The sequence below is a fragment of the Tachypleus tridentatus genome, chromosome 12 (assembly GCF_004210375.1).
Source record: "Tachypleus tridentatus isolate NWPU-2018 chromosome 12, ASM421037v1, whole genome shotgun sequence".
Lineage (NCBI taxonomy): Eukaryota > Metazoa > Arthropoda > Merostomata > Xiphosura > Limulidae > Tachypleus > Tachypleus tridentatus.
This window is the reverse complement of record NC_134836.1, coordinates 31,303,934-31,329,139: the sequence shown is the minus strand read 5'-3', so window position 1 is coordinate 31,329,139 and position 25,206 is coordinate 31,303,934. Positions and strand designations below refer to the sequence as shown.

Below are 25,206 nucleotides of genomic sequence, written 5' to 3'. Positions count from 1 at the left end.
CATGTACTTGTGCTAATTTTGAACATCTGTGGCTAGTATGAAGTTTGTTTGTTTTCACTTAAAAAAAATTGAAATCAATCTGTTTGAAATGTCCTTTTCAAAATTAAGTCAAATAAAAATTTTGTAATATTTGCAGAATACATACAAGTGTATGCTTAAATTTAATTTGGACAAATTAAATAAAAAGTCATTCTCACTTTTTGAATCTTCAGACATCAGACAGAAGTTGGATCAACTCAATAATTTATGGGACAAAGTGCAGAAATCATCCAAGAACCGTGGCCACTCCTTGGAGGAAGCTCTAACAGTAGCAGAAAAGTTCTGGAATGAGCTTAATACTGTGATGAAAGCCCTGAAGAACTACAAGAAAACCTAAAAGCACAGGAGCCTCAGCAGTTGAGCCCAGTGCCATTCAGGAGCAAAAGATGCTCTTCAAGGGATCAAGCAGGAGATTGACCAGACTAGGCCAGAAGTAGACAAGTGTAGGCAGGCTGGTCAAAATCTGATCTGGTGTGTGGAGAGCCAGATAAGCCTGAGTCAGAAACACATTGAAGACCTGGACTCAGCCTGGGAGAATGTCACTACCCTTTATGCTAAGAGAGAACACAATCTAGTGGATGCCATGGAGAAAGCAATGAGTTTCCACTTCACCCTTCAGGTTTGTGTTTCCTACTTTCAAAATATGAAGTATAGTATTTTGAGTAACAATAATCAAACAAAGGTTTGCAGTTAAAAATTATTTTAGTAAACATATGTTAAAGGAAGACTAAAATATTAGTTTCTTTAAATTATGAACTCACCTGTCATAAACTACTTTTGCCAGAACTTTGTAGAATTCCTTGACAGTGGGGAAGAAAAATTTTGCTGACTTTGGACCAGTGGGGTCCGATTCTGATGCAGTAAAGTTGCAAATTACTCAGCTGAAGGTTAGTGTTTTCAAGGACTTGAAGTATTGTAAAATTTTTTTACTTTCATTTCAAACTGCAGTAATAGTAGATGAGAAGATGAGAGTAGTTACAAGAAATTTCAGTTAATATTGTTGTATCTTAAAGACTCAAATATTAATGTATAAAGTAATTATCTTGTGAATTTTCATTTACCATCAGTACTTCATTTATTGTGTAAAAATGTTTTACATCTTCACATGTAGAAAACAAATCTATAAGCACAAGTTCGTATGTATTAGCTGACATAAATATTAATTTTTATCTATTTGTACCTGTATTTCTGTACTTAAATGTATAGTTTTCTAGAATTTTTGTAAAACCTTATGTGTGTATACTTGACAAAAGGAATTCAAGGTTGAAGTTGATCCACACATGGTAGAAATTGAAGCTTTGAACAGGCAAGCACAAGAACTAGCAGAAAGAACATCCCCTGACCAAGCTCTTGCAATTCGTGAACCCTTAACTGAGATCAATTATCGCTGGGATGAACTGCTGAAAGGCATTGTAGAACGACAAGTATGTATAGTTATAATATTTTTGGAATTTTGCAGTTAAATTTGAGTGAAAACTATTATTCACTTGTATATCTTGTAGTTTTTGTTGTTTTTTATTATAAGTTATTCAATTCTGATTATTTTTCAGGCACACTTAATGATTGCCAACGTTGATGTACCTAAAAAGTGCCATAATTTATTTTATTCAAACAGCAATAACAAAGAACAGTTACAATAAAATTACTAAAATTTCTACAAAAAATCATTTAACAAGATTTTTTGTGTTGAAATGGTTGACTTTTATAATTCTTTTAGTCACCAGATTCTTATTCAGTATTTTCTAACTATCAAGAAAAAAGTGTGTGATATTTCTGATATGAAACAAATTAATGTATTTCAGTGCATTATGTAAAATTTAATTATTAGATATGAAAGTGTATACAAATAAATGAAAAGCTTTCCAACACATTATGTTTACAAAATTCTTATTATCTATAGCAGCCATCAGTGGTATGTCTGTGGACTTATACTGCTAAAAACTGGATTTTAGGCAGAGCACAAATAGCCCATTGTGTATCTTTGTGTTTAATTACAGACAAACAAACTTTTGTAGCAAAAATAATTATGCAATAAACTCTGACACACAACATGAAGTAATCTTAAAATTGTCTTCAAAGTATAGAGAAAATATATGTTTAACAACTACTTTTCTTCCATTACAGCAAGAATTAGAAAATGCACTTTTGAAACTTGGTCAGTTTCAGCATGCTTTGAATGAACTCCTGACCTGGATGAATAGAACTGAGAGAACATTGACAGACCTTAAGCCTGTTGCTGGTGACCCCCAAATTATTGAGGTGGAGCTAGCTAAGCATAAGGTAAAGCAGTCAGAAGTTGTATTAATTAACCAAGTCTCTAATCCTTTTACATGAAATTGATGAGATAAAGAGTTGTTGTAAGACTCTCTTCATCTCTCTAGTAACAGCAAAATATTTGAGTAGCATATATTTTTATCTTATTATATCATCATATCTTCATGTTTCTTTTTTCTCCCTGACCCTGTATATGGTACATAAATAAAATATCCTCTGTTATTCATGATGAAATAATACATTCTATTATACTATAATATCAAAAAAACGATAAAATAGTCACTTCCTGAAACTCTTGCAGGTCCTAGTTAATGACATTCAAGCCCATCAGAGTAGTATAGACACAATTAATCAGGTAGTACATCAACTAGTTGACACAGACCACAGCAGTGACGATGCAAATCTCACTCAAAAAAAGATGATGAATTTGAACACTAGGTGGCAGCAATTGCAAGACAAAGCTACTGAACAACAGAAAGAGCTTGAAGCTGCACTAAAAGAGGTAGATCTCTGAAAACATTGATTGAAGACTTTTTTCTTTGTCTTGAAAGTGATTTAGAATCTATTTCACTATCCAACAAATCTGCATGATCTGTTGGATATAATGTCAATGTGAACTTTATTAAATTAATTTAAAATAAACATTTTTTATGAATATTCCATAAATATTTCTTAATTCAAAATGTTCAGCAATCGTTTTTATAGTTAGTGTGAATGTATGCTAACTATTTCACAATTGTTTGTGGGCTTGTAGTATAAATTTTATAGATGGTTATGGGGATAAAATGAGTCTTTTGTAATTTATTCAGTAAATATTTTGAAATTGGTTTTGAGTGTGTACTACTTATTTCATATGTATGTGTATTAACTATTTCTGTAGCTGAGTATGGGAATATACTAACTATTTTATGGCTGCTATAGATCTGCAGTTTATGCTTTGTAACTAGTTAAGTTTGTGTGTAGTAAATGTGATTTGTAGTTAGTTAGGAATGTATGGTATCTGTGTTTATAACTCGTTATGAATTTACCATAATTATATTTTTGTTTCTTTTAATAGGCTGTAGTCTTTAACCAGGAGATTCAGGACCTTTTGCTTTGGCTCAGTGATGTTGACAGCCAGTTAGCTAATTCAAAGCCAGTTGGTGGTTTGCCAGAAACTGCTAGAGAGCAACTGAATCGTTTCATGGTAAATAAATCCCTTACTAGCTGTCTGTATCTCTTGTTAAAAACAGAAAACAACTGCCCCACTTCATGACAGATATACCTCTTACTAGCTGTTTGTATCTCTTACTAGAAACAGCTAGAGAACAACTAACCCATTTTATCATAGGTAAACCCTCATACAAGCTATGTGTATCTCTTGTTTAAAACAGAATACAACTGACCTACTTAATTATAGGAAACCTCTTAAAGCTTCATTTTCAAAATCTTCAGATGTGAGGACTTTTTCATTTTATGAGCCAGAAGCTTCATTACTAGAAGGTTCATAATCTGAATCTTCATAATATTTATTTTCTCTTTCAGAATATTCTTCAATTTTCAAAGAATCTGAACTTGATTTTCTATTTTTAGAAGCATAAAAAATATTTACTTGCACATTGGATTCATTGGAACTCATACTTCAAGATATCTTATGGAAAAAATAATTATTACACACAGTTTTATATACCAAAACGTTTATGCTTCTGAAATTCTAGCACAACCCATGGGTTTGCGTGTGGGACAGTAAAACTAAACGCATTCTTATGTCCCAAGCGACCCACCCATGGTTCATGGGTCATAAATGACCTTTACAATGTCTTTCGCTCATACCTAACATGATGTAAAAATTTTACACTCTTTCTAAGAAAGGTAATTGTAAAATGACAAGTGAGACCCTGGAAAGTCTCAGCAAAATAGGCTTGGCAGCCAACATGTTAACTTTTTGTTTTTTACCATAGGAATTGTACAATGAACTAGACTCAAACCGTCACAAACTGGAAACAGTCTTGCAACAAGGACAAGATTACCTAAAAAGATCTAATGAAGAAGCAACTTCAAACCTACAGCACAGTCTTAAAACACTAAAGCAACGTTGGGACAATGTCCTCAACAAAGCAAATGACAGAAAGGTAATCTGATAAATTTATGTTATAAATATGTATACTAATCAAGAAAATAATGTTAAACCTTAGTAAAATAAGCAGGCTATTTTTACATAGACTCTTTATCTTAACGGAGTAAACTTGATATATGTGTGTGTATGTATGTGTATAAGTTCTTTGACAGAGTTCAAAAATTTGTAAAAACAAGTTTTTAATCCATGTAACAAGGACAAATACATATTTCATGTAGTAAAGTTTTTTTTACTATTAATAGTGTACATAGGTTCTGTTGCACAGCTGTGTACTGATTTGTAAATTTCTTCACAGATTAAGCTGGAGATAGCTTTACGAGAAGCCACACAATTCCACGAGGCACTGCAGGAGTTTGTAAACTGGTTAACAAATTCTGAGAAGTACCTGATAACCATGAAACCTGTTAGCCGAGTGATGGAGACTGTTGTGGAACAGATCAAAGATCATAAGGTTAGGATTTTACTTGGATTACAGAGGTTGTAACTTGCTGCTAGAATATTGTAGGCCATGATAAATTATCAACACTAATAGACCAGAACTAAATAATTCAAAAATTAACATATAAATGAATTCTATATAACAAAACTAGATGTACTTAATCACCAGTTGGGTACCTTGCTTTCTGTGATAAAATCAGTTATTAACATATATATCAGGGTGTGTAAACTTGCTTAAAGCAAGAGCCACATATGATACACTTCAGATGTTTGAGAACTGCAAGCTATGAACAAATATTACATATACGTTTTTATTGTTACATATTTATTTTGTTACATAATTTTTATATAAATATTAAGAAATACATGTACGTAATAATATTTATTCATGTATGTAGTTTTTAAACTGTTAATTTGTATTAGTTTCAATAATCACAAAGTACACATGCATGTACCAAATTTTTTTCATAATTCTGGCTGATTATTGTGAAAATCATATTGAGTATATTAGTAATTTAATATGGTAATGAACTACAGAAACGTCTGAGAAAAATATGCAAATTTGCATTTGATTAGCATTAAATGAGATTGCCAAGAATAAAAATAAGAGGGGTTGAAACAGATATTTTAATAATATTTATTTTGTCTTAGTAAATATCTGGTCAAAATATGGAGGAAAATATGTGAAACAATAAAATTAGAGATATTTTAATCAGATACCACCTTAAAAATTATAGTCTCATCATAATATTTTTCTGACACAAACAGACACTGATACAATTATCAGGCTATTTACTGCTAGTAGAGGTCTTGTGAGTTTATATCTTGGTTGTGAGTCATTGAAATTATGGCTGATATGTTGTCAAGGCTGTATGAATTAGCTCCATCAGATGTTGATTTGTAAAGATTGCATGATTCTTCGATTTTACAAACTTTATTACAGAGTACAGTGATTCACAGCAGTATGTTGTGCTGAAAATTGAGATGAGTCATAGACTGGTTTTCTTCAGTTCAGGATATTTTATATCTGGAACTTGCTTTCAGAACTCAATTGTAGAATTGGATTTATGGATCACCTTTAGAACTAGATCCTCCTGTAGTTCTATTAGTTCCATTTCTACAGCAGATGATTCTGTAATCAGAGGTTCGAGAATTGGACAACCATTATTTTGTCACATCAACCATGAATGGATTTACAAGAAAGGTGAAGCAGGGCTTCAGCTTCTGCAAGTTCTCAAACCTGCATAGGAAATTATCAAGCAGTCCTTGTAATTTATCTTTGTATTCTTCCAGTTTATAATCTTTTATCTCAATATCATGTATTTACTTTCCTTTTGAGATTGGGAAGTAATTGAAGTTTCTTGACAATATGTCTCTTTGAAAAAGTCTTATTTTATTCTGAAAGCTGAAAACTGTCTGAGTAAGATGAGAAACAATCTTATCCTTCCCCTGGAGTGCCAAGTTGACAGTTTGTAGATGATTCATTATATCAGTAAGGAACATTAGATCTTGCATCCATTCACTATTTCCCAATTGAGGATAGAATCTTTTCTCTTCTTCAAGAAAAGTAATAACATGCTCCAACAGATCCACAAACCTATTTAAGACATTGCTGATTGACAGCCACCTCACAATGCAGTAGAAAGAGACATCACTGGGTTTATCTTCAAGCTCTAGTTCTTCAATAAAATTTTTGAACTGTTGGTGGTTTTTCCCATTTAAGCATATGAAATTGACAATTTCAAGAACAAATTTCATAACATCTTCGTACTTGAAGTATCTTGCTGTCAGGCGTTCATGATGAATAATGCAGTGAACAGAGAGAACTCTGGAAAGCTGGGATCACTTTTCACAAGTGCAGTTAATCCTGCATTTTTCCACACCATTGCAGGTGCTCCATCTGTTGCAACACTGACGAGTTTATCCAGTGGAATATCAGCATTTGTTAAGGCTCTGTCAAGTGCATTTTTAATGTCAACTCCACGAGTTGTTTCTTTCAGTGCCACTAAGTCTAACATCTCTTCTTTCACAGTTACATAAGAGGAAACATAACGATCAAATACTGCCATTTATGGGTTGTCTTGTATGTCTGTAGATTAGTCAAGGGCTAAGCTGAATGCAAGGGAATTCTTTAAGTCATTTTGTATTTTTCCTGCAACATCAGCACTGATCTGGGAGATACATCTCTTTGTAGTGTGGCATGAAGCTGGTGTTTGTGTTATTAGTCTCTGAAGTTTTGTGTTATTTGGATCTAACTCTGTAACAACATTAGCTATATTCTTCTTAACAAATTCACCATCAGAATATGGGAGTTTAGCACAAGCAATATTCCATGATATAACAAAACTAGCTTCAGTCATTGTATCAATTTTCTTACTGAACATTGTCAGCAGTGTCTGCTGGCTATTTAGTGATGATTTTAACACAGTTAATTTGTTTTTTCATAATTCTGATTTAGGTGGATAATCAGACAAAAAGCTTTTGTGATTTATTTCATATTGGCATTTCAAGTTACTGGCTTTGTAATGACTAAGTAACACATTGCAGATAAGACACAAAGATTTATCTCCTTTAATAGTGAATGCAAAATATTCCTCCCACTCTGACTTAAAATTTCTGTTTTCATCTTCATACTTTTGCTTCTTACAATTTGATGATGCCATCTTCCATCACAAAATTTTCACACACTTCTAAAAATTAAGGTGAAAAGAAACAATAAGTTCAAACCGCACAACACAACCAAACTCTACAGAGCCCAGTATCACATTAACACTCTGCTAATTCACTGCCATAACACAGCCACACATGCCACAATCACGTGATTGCAAGCCACCCCTACTAAAACTAACACTGTCAGCACCAGCTTGTATGATTACTGATTCTCCAGCACAGTTCCTCTTTAATTTTTGCTGATCTGAATTTTCTTTAATCAATGACTCAAATCTAGCATTAAAATTAGGATTTAAATTCTTAAACATATTTACTCACCATGAACATTAAACTTACGTTTTAACCCAGTGGACTCTCATTTATATTAGGTAAATAATTATAAAGCTTGAAAATTTTTTATGTACCTTTATATTAGTTGTGATGCAAAAAGGAGCTCAGCCAAGATATTTCCATGAGATGCGGTTTGGCCACCCCTGATATATACAGTACAGTAGGTTTCAGTTTTAGTAAGGACCTGCAATAACCTTTTCTTAGAACCATTTGCCAAACTTTGCAAATTCAGCTATAAATTTTCTCAAGAGTTTGTAATAATAAATGCAGATGGAGTTTCTTATTAGCCCTTGCAGAGTAAGCAAATCTCATAATATTTTAAACAAATGAATAAAATGTAGCAGATTGTGTTAACCAGACTGTCTTTTCAAAATTCCAAAAATTCAAGATTTTTCTATTATTTATGCCTTAAAATGTAAATGTCAATTTTATAAAATACTGTTATTGTATGTATAAGTAATATATATATATATATTATTCCTGTAACGATACAAAACAGATAGCATAATCCATTGAGAAAGGAATATGAAAGAAGAAAATGAATTCATTCAACAGTTTTCTACATGCAAAATGCTGCATACCTTATTGAAAATGTATTTGTAGAGATTGAAGTGTTTTAAAAGGTTAGCTAAACAAAGGTCGTTCTTCTCAGACCTTTTTTGTGGAGCGTGTGTTAACCCTGTAATAGTTTTCTGCATTTCAAAGCTGACAAACTGGATTTGAATGCCTCAAAATATTCCCCACCCTTTAAGCTTTGAGTTCATTATAAAAGTGGCATTCATTTTCTTATTGTGGATGGTATTGTTCTGTTGATTAGTTGCTTATAATTTGTTCATTGCAGTTCAAAATTACAGATGATGACAAATGGCACAAGTAGCTTTGCCATAAAAGTAATACTGTTTTTTTTTGTTTCAGAGTTTTCAAAAAGATCTAGGAGCTCACAGAGAGGTGATGTTGAACCTAGACAAGAAGGGTACCCACCTGAAGTACTTCAGCCAGAAACAAGACGTTCTTTTGATTAAAACTTGCTTACTAGTGTGCAGCATCGCTGGGAGCGAGTTGTCTCCAGAGCTGCTGAAAGAACTAGAATGTTGGACCACGGATATAAGGAAGCTAAAGAGGCAAGTTTAACTGAACTTGGTGCATAAGACACATGCAATAAAATCATACTTAATCTATCTAAGTAAAATTTATATCTTTTCATGTGTTAAAAGAGCATTATACTTTTATATTGTGGAGTAAAGTCTCAGCTTATGATCAAGTATATATTAAAAAGCACTGTTCATACAATGATAGTGTGCAAGACATAAATTACTCTGTTTTTCTATTATAGTTGGAATTTCTTACATGAATAACTTATTTGTTTATGTTCATATGCTTATTCTAATAGACCAAATATATTAAATTATTTTCATTTTATATATTTATTCTTCAAATTTCTATTTTAACCTTTGTTTGTCTACACTTCTTACTATAATGGAGCAATTGTCTGGGCTTTTATATATCTATTTATCTATGTGACTGAAATAATAAATATAATGGTGCAATCTCTTGTTTCAAGGTACAATAGGAAATGTGCCACCTATTGAATGGCACTGCAAATGCAAATCCATAAAAAAAATTCACACTTTGGATATTCAATATTTAGAGAATTAGAAAAAACATCTATGGTATGTGCAACCACTGTTTCTTTAGAACAGGACATAATCTAAAATAAAAGTACTTTTATTATTACAACAACACAACTTTCACTAGGATCGTATGTGAAGGAATGATTATACCTTTATTAGTGTAATTTTTAAATGTGATACTAAAAACGAGTTCTTAAAAAATTGTTTTTCAATAAAAGGTTGAACTTTTAATTATATAAAAACATTACAGTTTGTATCAATAAACTTTATGAACATTTTGAGATCAGTACATTGAATCGTTTTGAAGCAAAGAGTTGTTTATAATTAAAGAGCACTATATCAACACTGTTTCATTATAATTAAAGAGCACTACATCAACACTGTTTCAATGCAGTACTTTCCAGAAAAAATGTTTTGAAGAATGTTCAGTTTTTCTAAATGTTTTAATGAGGTACAAATACTACAGTTACTAATCACTAGGACAAACTGTCTCCATAGGGCAGCATTTCTGCTAGTATGTATAAAGGACCATAGTCAATTATACCTTTAATACCCTTAAAAATAACTGTTTACAGAATGCATACATAACCAAATTACTGACATAACTGGAGCAGAATAATGATGTCAATAAAAGATAAGTAGAATACTGTTAATTTTAGGTCTGTTTCAGACTATAATAGATTGCTGCTTATCCTGCTCTTATTAACAATTGTACCTTTCATTGCATAGGTACTCTTTTAATTTTAATTATATAGTAAGCTTGTTCATACTGTAGTAAATTAATCAAGTTGACGTTTATCTCTAGATAAATGTATATTTAATTATTTTAATATACTGTGTTTAATCAGTTTGATGATGCATGGAGTGAACTAATTTCTTGGTTGGATGAGGCTGAAACAACACTTGACAGTCTCACTCACATTGGTAAAGACCCAGACAAAGTCAAGCAGCTACTGAATAAACATAAGAAATTCCAGCGAACCCTTGGAACTAAGCAGTCTAAATATGACAACACCATGAGAATTGGTCGTATTTTGAAAGATCGCTGCACCAAAACAGATATTCCTGGTCTACAGAAAATGATTGATGAGTTGAAAAATAAGTGGAATGCAGTATGTAACAAGTCAGTTGATAGGTAGGTTAAAATTCTAACTGAAGCAGTGTGTAAGAAGTTTGTTGCTAGGTGGGTTAAAACTGTGCCTGAAGCAGTGTGTAGCAAGTCAATTGATAGGTAGGGTAAAAACTACTTGAAGCAGTGTGCAACAAGCTTGTTAATAGGTAGATTAAAAACTATGCCCAAAGCATTGTGTAACATTTGTTGATAGGTTAAAACTACTTGAAGCAGTGTACAAATATTTGTTGATAGGTAGGTTAAAAATTTGCCTGAAGCATTGCGTAACAAGTCTGTTGATGCATGGGTTATAACTGTAACTGAAGCAGTGTGTAAAAGGTCTGTAGCTAGGTAGGTTAAAAGTGTGCCTGAAGCCGTATTTAACAATTTTGTTGATAGACAGGTTAAAGCTCTATATGAAGCAGTGTGTAACAAGTCTGTTGATAGGCAAGTTAAAACTCTACCTGAAGCATTGTGTGATAAGTCTGTTGATGGATAGGTTAAACTGCATTTGAAGTAGTGTGCAACAAGTAAGTTGTTAGGTGGGTTGAAAACTACTTGAAGCAGTATACAGCAAATCTGTTTATAGGTAGATTACAAACTATGCCTGAAGCACTTTGTAGCAAGTCTGTTGACAGGAAGTGATAGGTAGATCTATATCTTCAATAATAAGAGCAATTTCATATATGTTGTGATTAATCCTCAGTGATTTTTTTATAAAATGATTTTATAAATATTTTATTTATAAATAAACAGACTGTGGGTCATTTCTAGCCTCCTTCTTTGAGACTCTATACCAGCCTTAACTTGTTATAGTACTATTGAAGATGTTTTCTCTTATCTGCATTAGACAAAGGCAGCTGGAAGAAGCTCTTCTTTACTCTGGTCAGTTTAAAGATGCTGTCATGGCCTTGCTAGAGTGGTTGGAACGAGCAAAAGCAATGGTAGCCATTGAAAAGCCAATTCATGGTGATCTGGACACAGTTACCTCACTTGTTGATCAACACAAGGTTGGTAATGTTTCACGAATTTAAATATTCTTGAAATTGTGCATTTTTGTCAGTGTTTTACAGCTGCATGTGCTAGATGGTTAATTCCTAACTCATATAGCAATGAAATTAACTCTGTTCTTCCAGATCTTCCAAGATGAGCTACAGAACAGAGCCAACAACTTGGAATCTGTTCGTAGAACAGCCAGTGAACTTTTACAGACTGCAATTCCTGAAGAAGCAAAGCACATTCAAAGTCAGGTGAATCAGCTGAATGAAAAGTGGGAAGAACTAATTAGATTAAGTGATGATAAAGAGCAAAGGTTAAAGGAAGCCCTTAAAAAGGTAAACCTCACCATTAGATAACTTTCAAAATGAGTCATAGAATAGTTTATCATTAAATAAGTAACAGTATTAGTTAAAAAGTAAAATTTATAATTAGATACGTTTCAAGTCCAGAAGTAAAAATTTTACCATAAAATAAGTAACAAGAGTAGTCAAAGAAAAGTTTATCACAAAATAAGTTATAAGACTATTCAAAAAGAAAACTATGCCATTAGATAAGTGACAAGACTAGTCAAAGTAAATATTTTCATTACCTGAAAATCTAGTTCTGATGGATATGAACTTCTTCACATACAAAAGCTTAAGCCTTTGCATATCTACTTATAAGATTTTCATGAAACTAGCCTTAAGCTAACTCTCACCTAATAAAACTAAAAAATAGGTGTTTAACTTGAACTGTGCTAGTGGACAATGACATTATCATGTGACAATTACCTTCCACCAATAGAAGGGCAACACAAACTTTTTGCATATTAACTCCTCTTAAGCACTTGTGCTTGAAACAGCTTAATTCTTAGATGAGACTAGAAGAAAGTGTACTGGAAGTGACAAAGACAAGTGGAAAGGTGTGTGGAGATATCTATGATAAATGCATTTTCTGGAAAAGAAAATGTTAACTTCCAAAACAGCACCACATCTTCACATTTAGAATACATAGAATCATGCACTATAATGGTGGAAAAGCCAGTGCAAAAATTAAACCTAGATAAGCTCACTTCAGAGAGTGCCTGAAGGAAAAGTTCATGGAGTGTGGCAACTGTTAGCAGGAACTCCATTAAGGCATACTTGTGGGAGATTGTATCTCATCTGAAGCAGTGTATACTCTTAGCCCAGAAGGAAACAGTGTAAAGCCCTAAGAGTTTTAAAAGTTGCAAGGATGAGCAGTATTTGATCCTGACCAACCCAGAACCTGCACACAGGTGGTTGGTGAGACAAGAAGTGCGATCAGACCATACAGTATGTGTCACATCTCAACTCAACTAGAGAGATTCTTGCTGCAGGAGATGAGTGACTAGCAGTTTGAAGAGTAATAACATACACTACACAGACAGTATAACCATACTTTAATTCACATTGGTACTGTACACAATCAGTGAGGAACTCTTCAAGGCCCACCACATCCAGTTACTAGGAACTTGTAAGTAGCAAGGGTCTCCCATTCTTTATTTGAAAAAAATGACAGAGAATTCATTGTATGTTTGTCAGAAAGATGTTTTGTTGGAGACAGTACACTGGGCGACCATAAAACCCTATTTTTAAAAGTTGGTAAGTACAAGTGAAAGAAATGGGCAAACACTTCCCTGGTGTTAGCTTTTGCCATGATAGTCCATGGAATGGTACAGTCTATATTGAACAATTGAGTATTTGTAATACCATAAGGATAGCACTAATGGTCTTGTGGAACATCCCATCTCAACAGTGGGTACTGATAGAGCCCAAATAGATGGGTTGAATGCTTTCCATTACCCCCTGTCCCTAAATTAACAGTGTAAGACAAGAGGGAAGGCAACCAGTCATCGCCACCTACCACCAGTTCTTGGGCTATACTTTTACCATTGAATAATGGGATTTACCATCACTTTATAATGGCCCCATGCCTGAAAGGAAAATCATATTTGGTGTAACTGGGATTTGAACTCTCAACCCTCAGATCATTAATCAAGCATTTGGCCATGTGAGACCTCTAAGAGCAATGCAGAAGAAAATATACTTTCAAAGACAGCATGAAGTTGTATTGATGAACAGCATGAAGATAAAGGAAAACAGACACGAGGAGTTTCATGTTCATTCTGAAGAATTTTGTCCAAGGATAGGTGAAAACAAAACACGAGAGTGAGATAGTTGAGGGATCTGATGAGATGAAATGTGAAAGAATGATCACTTTTCCATGCTGCCAAAGTGTTAGGAAAAGGGCTTGGTCTGGAAAAAGGAAATACAGTGAAAGAGTGTGCAGGAAGCATTGATGGCATGTATATATAATAACCATAAATTTTTAAGCTATAAACAAAACACATTAAAATTAAACAAAATATGCTGCATATTTTTAAAAAGATCCTAGGGTACAGGCTACAACATGGCATTATAAAATATATCCTAGGCTTTGGAGGTGACTGTGGAATTAATCAGAGGTTGGGATTTGCTGTTTTTAATGCAGTCCTTCCTCATGATTTTGTTTACTTAATTGGCTTCATTTGAATATAATTATTTAATTTCACTATATATATGAATAACAGTGACTACAGGCATGAAAGAGAAGAAAAAATGTCTACAGAGAAAAAGAGAAAATTAAATATAGAGCCCATGCATAAATCCATAACAAAGTTTCAGCCATGCACAGGAGTAGGACAAGAGTGTTGGAGTAAAGTGTAGAGAACAAAAGAAGAAAAACTAGACAGCAATAGAAAGGCAAAATTGTGTAGATAAAACCACCTGGAAACCAGTAATCCACAGTTGAGCAACCATGTAACAAGAGGTCAAAAATGGGCCATGGTAGAATGGCCCAGAGTAAGAGAGAGGCAGATGAGCCAATGTCAAAAACCTGCCATTTTTTTTGATAGAAGGACAGAGTTGAAGGATAATGGTAATGGTATAAAAAAGTTTACACATATGGAGAGTCCCAGTCCTGTTGGTAATTGACTGGATAAATCCCATGTGAAGGGATAACATCCCTGGGAGAGAGAAAGAAATGTGGTTGGAGCAAGAAAGTGGGGGCTTGAACATTAATCAACAAAGCAGAGAAAATCAGGGCTGAGCTGGCTAAAGAGGCATCATCAGTAAAACCCAACAAGAAATGCTGGGTATCAAAGTAGGGGTATGAGAGGGGAAATCCAGAGGAAGATAGGTATAAAGAAAAACAAATGAGATCAGTCCGAACTGCCAACATCATTTACCAGGGCCAAAGGATGAGGAACTAGAAACCAAAATGAATGTTGGAGTTAAGAGTGGCAAAGGCATTGATGAGAGGCATGTCCAAGTGAAAGCATTCCAACAAAAAAACCTGAAATTGAAGAGACTACTCCATGATTAACCAATCCACAGCAAAAGGGAGGAAAATGGAAAAATGATCAAAGAATGGCTAGAAGGTCATAATATCAAAGTGAAGTGAATGCTACTCTACAGTCCACACACTCAAAGTTATGTAGACATTCAAAGACACTTCCCAGTTTCACAGAGAAGCATTAATGAAAAGATGGAGACCTGGTCAGGGGTAGCCATGGGATAATCACTGTGGTGCTGACATGGTTGAAACACTAAAACAAATCCATGAGAAGAGGAGAAGGGAGGTGCAAAATTGAGAGAACAAGTCCCAATAAATATCCTATCAGTTCTGCAACTACCACTGAAAAAGGCACATGTAGTACCCAATAATTTAAGCCATACATACAAGGGAAAATGGAATTCCCAAAAACAAAAGAACCTCATGTGCTGGGTTAAAAGGAGGACAAACCACAGGGACAATATGTTTTATCTCTTGTAAGAAAAACAGTGAAGGTCAAGCCTCATACAGAGAAGAATAGCAGGACATGCTCAGATGTACCACATGTAGGGCAAATGTAAAAAAGACTTGGAAGGCTTGAAAGATGAGCAGCTTCCTCCTAGAAAAATGCAGTCATCCTGAGAAGAGACAAGAAAAATCCAATGATCCAATTAAAAATGAAACCCAGTTACAACCGCAAAACAAGGTGAGTAAATGCTCATGATGCAACTACAGGTATAAGGAGCTGATTGAAAGCCAAAAGCAAGAATATGGAACTGGAAAGCCTGACCCTTATGGACAAAAAATAGAAAGAACTTGGAGGAGAGGACAATCAGAATGTGTAAAATGGCATTCAAAACACTGACTCTCTTTAACCTCAGAACAGGTTAAAAGAATCATCTGAGAGAAATGAACTTCTCCATATGGAACCAAGAAATATAAGAAACCAGTTAAAATATAACAGATCAATAACCATGTATTTCTAAAGATGACTAGTATGCATATTAAAAAACTTAATTAAAACAAAGTACAGAATAATTTTTACCTTCTTAGGTCATTTTCAGAAACAGTTTCAAAGAGTCTTTGTCAACCTAAAGATGACCTAAGAAGGTCAAAACATTGTTCTGTACTTTATTTTAATTAAAGTTTTTAATAACAGTACCAGCCATTTTCATAATGCATGTTTACTTCAAGTAGGTTTCTTGTCATCATGAGATCAATAACCAGATACCAATTCCCAGTTTTCCTGAGGACTACAAAAAACTTGATTAATAACAAGATATAGGGGTAAATTACGCTATCCATAGATGTTTTTGACCAAGAAATATGAGAATACATCCTCAATATACTGAATATAAAGGTTAATGGAAGCAAAAAAATGGGATGGAGGAGTAAAAAGAGGTGGAGAGTTACGCTGCAAGTGAGAACCTGATGAACACAGTTGTTGTATAACAACGAAGACTCAAGCTAATAAAAAAAAAAGACAGATGAAGCTCAGTGAGCCAGATTTGACAGAGTAAGTACCGACAAGACAAGTGATGACCCTAACATTAGACAGTGGAAGAATTGGAAGTACAAGAAGGCCAACGAAGGAACAGATTATCAAACTTGAGAAAGATGAAAAACCATTACAGATAATGAGGAGTGAGGAATAGACCACAATAGTTTGGGTCTCCAGTGGATTAGGAACACCACAGAAAAACCTATGGGAAAAGAAATGAAGCCTGACTATGCTCATTGATATAAATAGGATGAGGAAGTGTCTTGGCTAGGTGAGCATCCTGTCCCAACAGGTCCTAATGCAGAGGAATAAGGTAAAGATGGATAGAGCAGAAGATACAGTGTAAGTCAATGTAGTGAAAAGAAGAGAACAAATCTCTTCATAAAAGCTTCCTCTAGAGTACCATGAAATGGCTCATATATCAGGTGAAGGTGGGAAGTGGTAGCACTGGAGGGTGGTGAGAAAGAAATGACAGTAGGAATATTGAAATCTAAATCAATATTAGGATTTAGGATCCATTTAGGATGGTAGCTTAAAGCTAGTTGTATGCAGATCTAATAGGCATACATGTGAGGGATCAAACTATTTAGTGAGAAAAGTTGATAAGACATTTAAAAGACTGGAAATCAATTAATAGAAATGAAGAATGGCTGTAAGCCAAGACAAAACAGTAAAAGAGACTAGGAGGATGAAGCATGTTCATACAAGCATTCACTTGTTCTAAAAGAACAGCATGAACTCTAATGTCAGGTGAAAAAATGAAAAACAAAATATTATTGAATATGGGTTTTCTTTAATAAAACATATGGGAAATAAGCCACAAAGGGAAAAGAAAAAAATATATACCTGTGAAACCATGTTGAGGAAGAAATTAAAAGAACAAAGAACTTTCACAGGTGAAGCTATGCCTAGAACAAATCCTGGTGGGGAAATAACTAATCAAATCACCACCATTCTAATTATGTCAAACTGGGAAGAACTTCAAATAAAAAGACAGGAGGAGGAGGAGAAGGAGAAGGCTTAGTGTACATGTAAGGGCCCACAACACATTAAAGAGTGGCTGTGATGCCTCCCCACACACACAAACAAGGAGCTTCTAGTAGCCACAGGTCTCATATTAGGAATTACATTGCTATCATGGGATGAAGCAGAAATTATCATTAATAATAAGTAAGCAGAAACAAGAGTATGTTCTTTTTACTTAAGTAAGGAAACAAATTAGCTAAACAGAATGAAAGCTGAGTCTCATTTACTATTGAATATTTCACATAATTGAACAATAAGTTAAAATAATATGTTGATTCAATATAATGCTTGGGAAAATAATGTTATTTTAAGTGTGAATGCATAAGAGCAGTTACTATGCCGCATGGTAATGTCATAAATTAATGCAGTTTGTATTAAACGTGATTTTTAGGATGGTAGCTTAAAGCTAGTTGTATGCAGATCTAATAGGCATACATGTGAGGGATCAAACTATTTAGTGAGAAAGGTTAGGTAATGACTCAGAATCCTGTTGTGACCACATTTTTACATATTATACTGGAAGGTGTACAAATGAAACAGAACTGTTTCATCTCAAGAATTATTTATGAAAATTAACAGGAACTATTACTTTTTGTTATTGAAATTTACCTTGGTAAGTTAAAATAATTACAAAAACATATCAAGATGAGATTTTATGCTTAATTATTATGCTTTGAAAATATATAAAGTGAATATCTCCTACTAGGCTGAGCAACTCCACAAGATGGTTCACAGTCTCCTTGAATGGTTGTCAGATGCAGAAAGAAAATTGCGATTCACAGGGCCATTGCCAGATGATGAGGAATCAACACGTCAACAGATTAATGAGCACCAAAATTTCTTGGAGCAGCTCAAAGTACAAGAAGGAAACAAAGACAAAACCTTAGCACTGGCTCAAGAAACCCTACAACAATGTCATCCTGATGGAATTACTATCATCCGCCATTGGATTACAATCATCCAGTCCCGCTGGGATGAGGTAAGATTCTTGTAAATCTTTCAAATGCACATGTAGTAGCACCAGGCTATTTAATCATGCACACTGCTCTTTTCTTGTTCTCATGAGGACACTGTAATGTATAGTATTCAATAATATACACACATATTATTGTTAAAGACTTACACAGTATTATAAATAGTTTGAAAAATGAAAGGTCTTTGTTTAAATTATGATTTTATGATTTCAGAAACTTGCTTTCATGAAGTTTTTAATCTTTTGCCATAATTTCCAATTTTCATGAGCATTATACATTTAAGATTAAAGAACAAAAAAAGATTAAATAACACTTCAACTGTGTGCCATCCAGATATCTGTGTGGGCAAGGCAACGAGACCAGAAATTGAAAGAGCACTTACGATCACTGCAAGACATTACAGAGCTGCTAGATGAACTAATGAAGTGGTTGCTTAAAGCTGAAGATACATTGACCATCCAAGAAGCTGAACCATTGCCTGATGAATTGCCACTCTTGAAACAGTTAATCACTGATCATCAGGTAATATTCCATTTGAGTAATAAAATGGTACAAGACATTAAACAAGGTGTTATACATGTAAGGTAGTAATGTTGTTAAAGACAACCAGGCACTATAAATATTGGTTAGTAGTGTTGACAAAGGCAACCAAATATTTCACATGTCGATTACTAATGTAGGTAGAGACTATCACACATTAATTATGTGTCAGTTAGTAGTGCATGTACAGACCACAAACCATCACATGTAATCTATTAGTTATCAATGTAGAGGCCACCAAACATTACACATGTTCATTAGTAGTGCACATAGTGACCACCTGACATTACACTTGTTTTTTAGTAATGAATGTAGAGACCACTAGAAATTATACATGTAGGAAGAGACCACCAGACATTATACGTGTTTATTAGTAATGTATTTAGAAGCCATTAAACATTACGCATATTCATTATTAATGTATGTAACTGCTATCACGTGTTACACATGTTCTTTAGTAATGCATATAAAGGTCGCCACACATTGCACGTTTGTTGATAATGTCTGTAGAGACCACCAGACATTACATGTTTCATGAGTAATGTACACAGAGACAACCAGACATAGGTATGTTGGTTAGTAATGTAAATAGAGACCACCAGATATTACATGTATTAGTAATGTCTTTAGAGACCACCACTCATTACACCTGTTCTTTAGTATCATATGCACAGACCACCACACATTTCATGTGTTGGTTAGTAATGTATGTAGAAACCATCAGATGTTACATGCATTGGTTAAAAACTACCAAACATTTGACATGTTACATAGTAATGTATGTAGAAACCACCAAATGTTATTCACGTTTGATAGAAATTTATCGAGAAGCCATTAAGCATTATACATGTTCATCAGTAACATACTTAGAGGTGGCTACACATTATTCATGTTCATTAGAAATGTATATAAAGGCCACCACACATTACGTGTGTTGGTTAGCAGTGTATGCAGAGACCACTGAGCATTTAACCTGTTGGTTACTAATGTATGTAGAGACCACCAGCTATTGCATGTGTTTGTTGATAAGGTATGTAGAGACCACCACACATTACATGTGTCTATTAGTAATGTATGTAGAGACCACCACACATTACATGTGTCTATTAGTAATGTATGTAGAGACCATCAAACTTTACTCATGTTGATAAATAATGTGAACAGAAATCATCAGACATACACAACCTAACTAATAATGTAGGTAGAAACCACAAGACAATACATATGTGTTGATTAATAATATTTGTAGAGGCTACCAAATATTACACATCAGTTAGTAATGTATATAGAGGCCACCAAACATTACACGTCTCCAATACTAATATATGTAAAGCCTACTAAACATTTAACATGTTGGGTAGTAATGTATGTAGAAGCTCTCAAACATAATTTATGTTTATTAATAATGAAGGTAGAGATCATCAGACATTACTCATGTTGGTTTGTAATGTATATAGAAACCATCCAACATGCATATCTTGAATAATATGTAGATAGAAATCACCAACCATCACACGTGTTGGTTGGTGTGTACATAGAAGCCACCAAACAATGCACATTTTTGTTGCTAATGTATGTAGAGGCTAAAAAACTGAACATGTTTGTTAGTAATGTAGGTAGAGACAACCAAACATTACACATGTTGGTAAGTGATGTATGTAGACACCACCAGGCATTACATATGTCAGTAACATCAGTAGAGACCACAACACATTACACATGTTGGCTTGTAACATAAGTAGAGACCATCAGATGTTACATGTATTGACAAATAATGATAGAGAGACCACCAGACATAACATGTGTTTTATAATAATGTATGTAGAGACCAGCAGACATTAAACATCTTTGTTAGTAATATATGTAGAAACTATTAGATATTACACATGTTGGTTAGTAATGTAGGTAGAGATCACCAGACATTATACATGATCATTAATAACATACATAGAGACCATCAGACGCTACACATGTTGATTAGTGATGTATGTAAAGATCACCAAACATTTAACCTGTTGGCTGGTAATGTATGTAGAAACCATCCAACATACACTTCTTGCATAATATGTAGACAGAGTCTGCCAAACATTACACATATTCCTTAGTAACATATGTAGAGGCCACCAAATACCAAGTTATGAATAATTATTTACATACTAATTATACATTCATACATTTTGGTTAGTGATATATGTAGAGATCATCAAATATTTAATCTGTTGATTAGTAGTGTATGTAGAGACCACCACATATTGGACATGTTGCCTAGTAACGTCAGCAAAGACCACCAGACATTACAAGTGTTTGTTTGTAATGTGTGTACAGATCAACAGACATTACACATGTTGGTTAGTAGTGAATTTAGAAACCACTGGGCATTACAATTGTTCATATGTATAGATCATCGGACATTACACATGTTTGTTAAAGACTAGAAAACATTTAACATGTTAGTGACTAATGTATGTAGAGACAAGCAAACATTACATATGGTGATTAGTAATGTATATGTAGAGACCACCAGACAATAAACATATTGGTTAGTGGTTTATGTAGAGATCACCAAACATTTAATCTGTTGGTTAGTAACATATTTAGAATGTACCAGACATTACATGTATTAATCATGTCTGTAGAGACTACAAACATTTAATATATTGGTTAGTGATGTAACCAATATATTACAATCTTTACATCAAATATTACATGTATTCATTAGTGAATGTACATAGAGACCACCAAGTGTAACACATGTTCATTAGTAATGTATGTAGAAGCCACCAAACATTACACATTTTTGTTTGTAACGTATGTAGAGACTACTAAACGTTACGTGTTGGTTGATAATGTATATATTACTACACATGTTGGTTAAAGACTAAAAAACATTTAACATGTGATGGTTAATAATGTATGTAGAGACCACCAGACATTACACATGTTGGTTAGTAATGTATATAGAGACCACCAAACATTACATGTGATGGTTAATAATGTATGTAGAGACCACCAGACATTACATGTGATGATTAGTAATGTATGTAGAGACCACCAGACATTACACATGTTGGTTAGTAATGTATATAGAGACCACCAAACTTTACACGTGATGATTAGTAATGTATGTAGAGACCACCAGACATTACATGTGATGATTAGTGGTGGTGGTGATTTAGTGTTTTATGGAACAAGGCAGCTAGGCTATCTGCTCCAAATGTCTGGTAAAAAGGTAAAAGTAAATTCAGTAAAATTGATAAAAGAAAATTAAGGTAAAACAAACCAAAGTGAAAAAATAAATAAATAGCATAAAACCAATGTTTACATCAAGTCTACAATATCAAGAGAAAAACTACAGTAATTCAAGTTGTAAAGGACTTTCTGTAGCGTGACTGTAATAATCATAACTCGCCAGGAAGACGAGCAGGTAAGTACAAAAACCACCCTTAGTCACATGAAGTTGGCCTTTCCAGTCCTGGTTTTGAGATACTTAATGTTACTGTCAATTTCTAATTTCAAATTCAACTAGATAAACTGTGATTTTTAAAAGGGAGCCACATTAAAAAGGTGTAAAGTATAAATTAGAAAACTTAAATGGCATTAAAAGATTGATGGCCTTTAAAAAAATATAAACATTACCAAGGTGGACAGTGTCACCATCACCAATAACACTGTCTAACATTATGGACAAACCTTGGGACAGAACATACTTAAAATGGTGCCGTCATTGTGAATCATAACGATGGCAAGAAAGTAAAATGTAGCTTATTGTGATCTGAGTGTTATACAAACTACACACTGGTGCATCAGTTCCAGATAAAAGAAAACGATGAGTTAAAAAACTGTCACCAATACGTAGTCTAGTTAGAACAACTTCCTCTCTCCGATCCTTATGGTAATAAGACGGCCAAAGTCCAATATATAAGTCGACTGCCAGCTAGCACAGAGCTGAGCCTTTAATACAGGACCATAGTCCATGTATGGACAGCACACAGCAGTGATAGTGCCAGAGCAGATAGACTTAGCTGCAGTGCTGGTGAGCTCGTTCCCACGAATACCAACATGGCCCGGTATCCAGAAAAACTGGATAGAAGTAGATGTTAAAGAAAAATGAGCCAGTCGGTTTTGAATATCAGCGAAAACAGGGTGTGAATCAACATGAAGCAATTTCAGGGCCAGTAGAGAACTAAGCGAGTCAGTATAAATAGTGCAATTTGAGTGCAGCTTAGCTTCTATGTGATCCAGGGCAAGAGAAATGGCATACAGTTCAGCTGTAGAGGGGATTCTATGTGCAACCACTGAACTACAATAAACCATGGCAGAGGCCACACAGTCACCTGATTTCGAACCATCTGTATAAATAGGAATGGAAGGATGGCTCGAAAGATATTCAGCAAATAATAGACAGTATTTCCAATCAGGAGTGTCTGCTTTTCTCAGATGACTTAAAGATAGGTCACAATTATGGACTGTAAGAAGCCATGGTGGGATGGGCTGACTAGTGGATACAGCAATGTTATCCAGGGAAAGACCCAATTCATCTAACTGCGCCTGGATACAAAGGCCAAAAGAAGCAATGGCAGACTGTCATCCCAGGTGGGATGCTTTGGTAAGGAACAAAGTTTTGAAGCATATAGTAAAGAGAGTTGCAAACGGTGGAGGTGCAAAGAAGGTTTATGAGACTCTATGTATAAGCTCTGAATTGGGGAAGTGTGGAAAGACCCAGTGCAGAGCCGAAGTCCTTGATGATGAATAGGGTCTAGCATCTTTCAGGCCAATGGTCTGGCAGAGCCATAGACCAGTGATCCACAGTCGAGTTTCGATCGAATAAGAGCATGATATATCTTCAGCATAGAATGTTGATCCGCTCCCCAAGAGGTGGTAGAGAGGACACGGAGGATATTCAATGCTCTTATACAGTTGACCCATAACTGCTTGATATGTGGTATAAAGGTTAGCTTATGGTCAAAGATAAGCCCCAAAAAATTAGTCTCAGATACCATAGGCAGCACAACTTCACTGATACGGAGTTTGGGATCAGGGTTAACACCCCACCCCGTTGGTGGCAAAAGTGCATGCAAACGGTTTTAGAGAGAGAGAAGGTAAACCCGTTTGCTGTGGTCCACTTCAGTAAACATTTGATGGCATTCTGTAGCTGCCACTCAATATACTTCATGTTCAATAACTGACATGAGATGTGAAAGTCATCAACATAGATCCTGTTTGCAACAGTGAGAGGGAGTTGTTCAGTGATGGCATTAATATTTATACTGAAAAGTGTGACACTCAGAACACAGCCCTGAGGGACTTCACGTTCCTGTAGAAAAGAACGGGAAAGTGTCGAACCCACACAAACTCGGAATCTCCTGTCCATTAAAACAATTTTAATAAAAATGGGCAAATGGCCATGCAACTCATATGTATGGAGGTCTCACAAAATGCAATACCTCCATGTTGTATCATAAGCCTTCTCAATGTCAAAGTATATTGACACAAGATGTTGTCGTTTGAGAAAGGCTTCTCTGATTAACATTTCAAGTCAAATTAGGTGGTCCATGGTGGAGTGCTGTTGTCGGAAATCACATTGGATGGGCGAGAGGAGGTTGTTTGATTCAAGGAACCAAACAGGACGAGTATTAACCATCCTCTCTAAGGTCTTACAGAAACAATTCGTCAAAGCAATTGGACAATAGTTTAAAGGAATCTTGGGATCCTTCCCAGGCTTGGAGAAAGGTAGGACAACAGCCTGGCACCAGACATCAGGAAAAACCCTCTCATGCCAGATCCAGTTAAAAACAACCAGAAGGATAGCAAGAGAAGCAGGAGATAGATGACGCAGCATCTCATTGTGTATATCATCAGTTCCAATGATGTACTGCCAGACTGATGAAGGGCCAGCTTGAGTTCCACCAGTATAAAGGGACAATTATAGTCATAGAGACAATCAGCTCGAAAGGAAAGAGGTGATTGCTCTGCCTGAGTCTTGATGGCCAAGAAGGTGGAAGAAGAGACAGAAGTGCTAGATACCCAGCAAAAGCTTTCACCTAGAGCAGTGGTTCTTAACCTGGGGTTCATTTGAAGTTTTTCGGGAGGTCACAAAAGGTTTGGGAATTATTTGGGAAATCATGGAGCAGTTTGTAGTTTTTGTGGCAAGTGCCTGTAATTGCCCACCAATGAGAAACACACTGAAGTGTGGCAGTTGAACCACGTTGAGATGCTTGTTGCACAACAACCTGTCTAATTTTGAG

The 25,206-nt window shown here is 34.7% G+C and overlaps 1 protein-coding gene across 1 annotated transcript in view; it reads left to right on the top strand.

Annotated features, from left to right (window-relative positions):
- The first annotated feature begins 539 nt into the window (after nucleotides 1-539).
- The window catches only part of LOC143235493 (microtubule-actin cross-linking factor 1, isoforms 6/7-like), a 42,578-nt gene continuing 17,911 nt past the window's right edge, over nucleotides 540-25,206 (top strand). Inside the window, 15 exon segments of the mRNA XM_076473704.1 lie at nucleotides 540-658; nucleotides 824-926; nucleotides 1,293-1,463; nucleotides 2,164-2,319; nucleotides 2,615-2,815; nucleotides 3,371-3,499; nucleotides 4,254-4,424; nucleotides 4,725-4,880; nucleotides 8,783-8,885; nucleotides 8,888-8,988; nucleotides 10,347-10,633; nucleotides 11,460-11,619; nucleotides 11,746-11,943; nucleotides 18,154-18,426; nucleotides 18,755-18,943. Coding sequence (XP_076329819.1) covers nucleotides 1,320-1,463; nucleotides 2,164-2,319; nucleotides 2,615-2,815; nucleotides 3,371-3,499; nucleotides 4,254-4,424; nucleotides 4,725-4,880; nucleotides 8,783-8,885; nucleotides 8,888-8,988; nucleotides 10,347-10,633; nucleotides 11,460-11,619; nucleotides 11,746-11,943; nucleotides 18,154-18,426; nucleotides 18,755-18,943 — 2,268 coding nt within the window. The 5' untranslated portion in view covers nucleotides 540-658; nucleotides 824-926; nucleotides 1,293-1,319.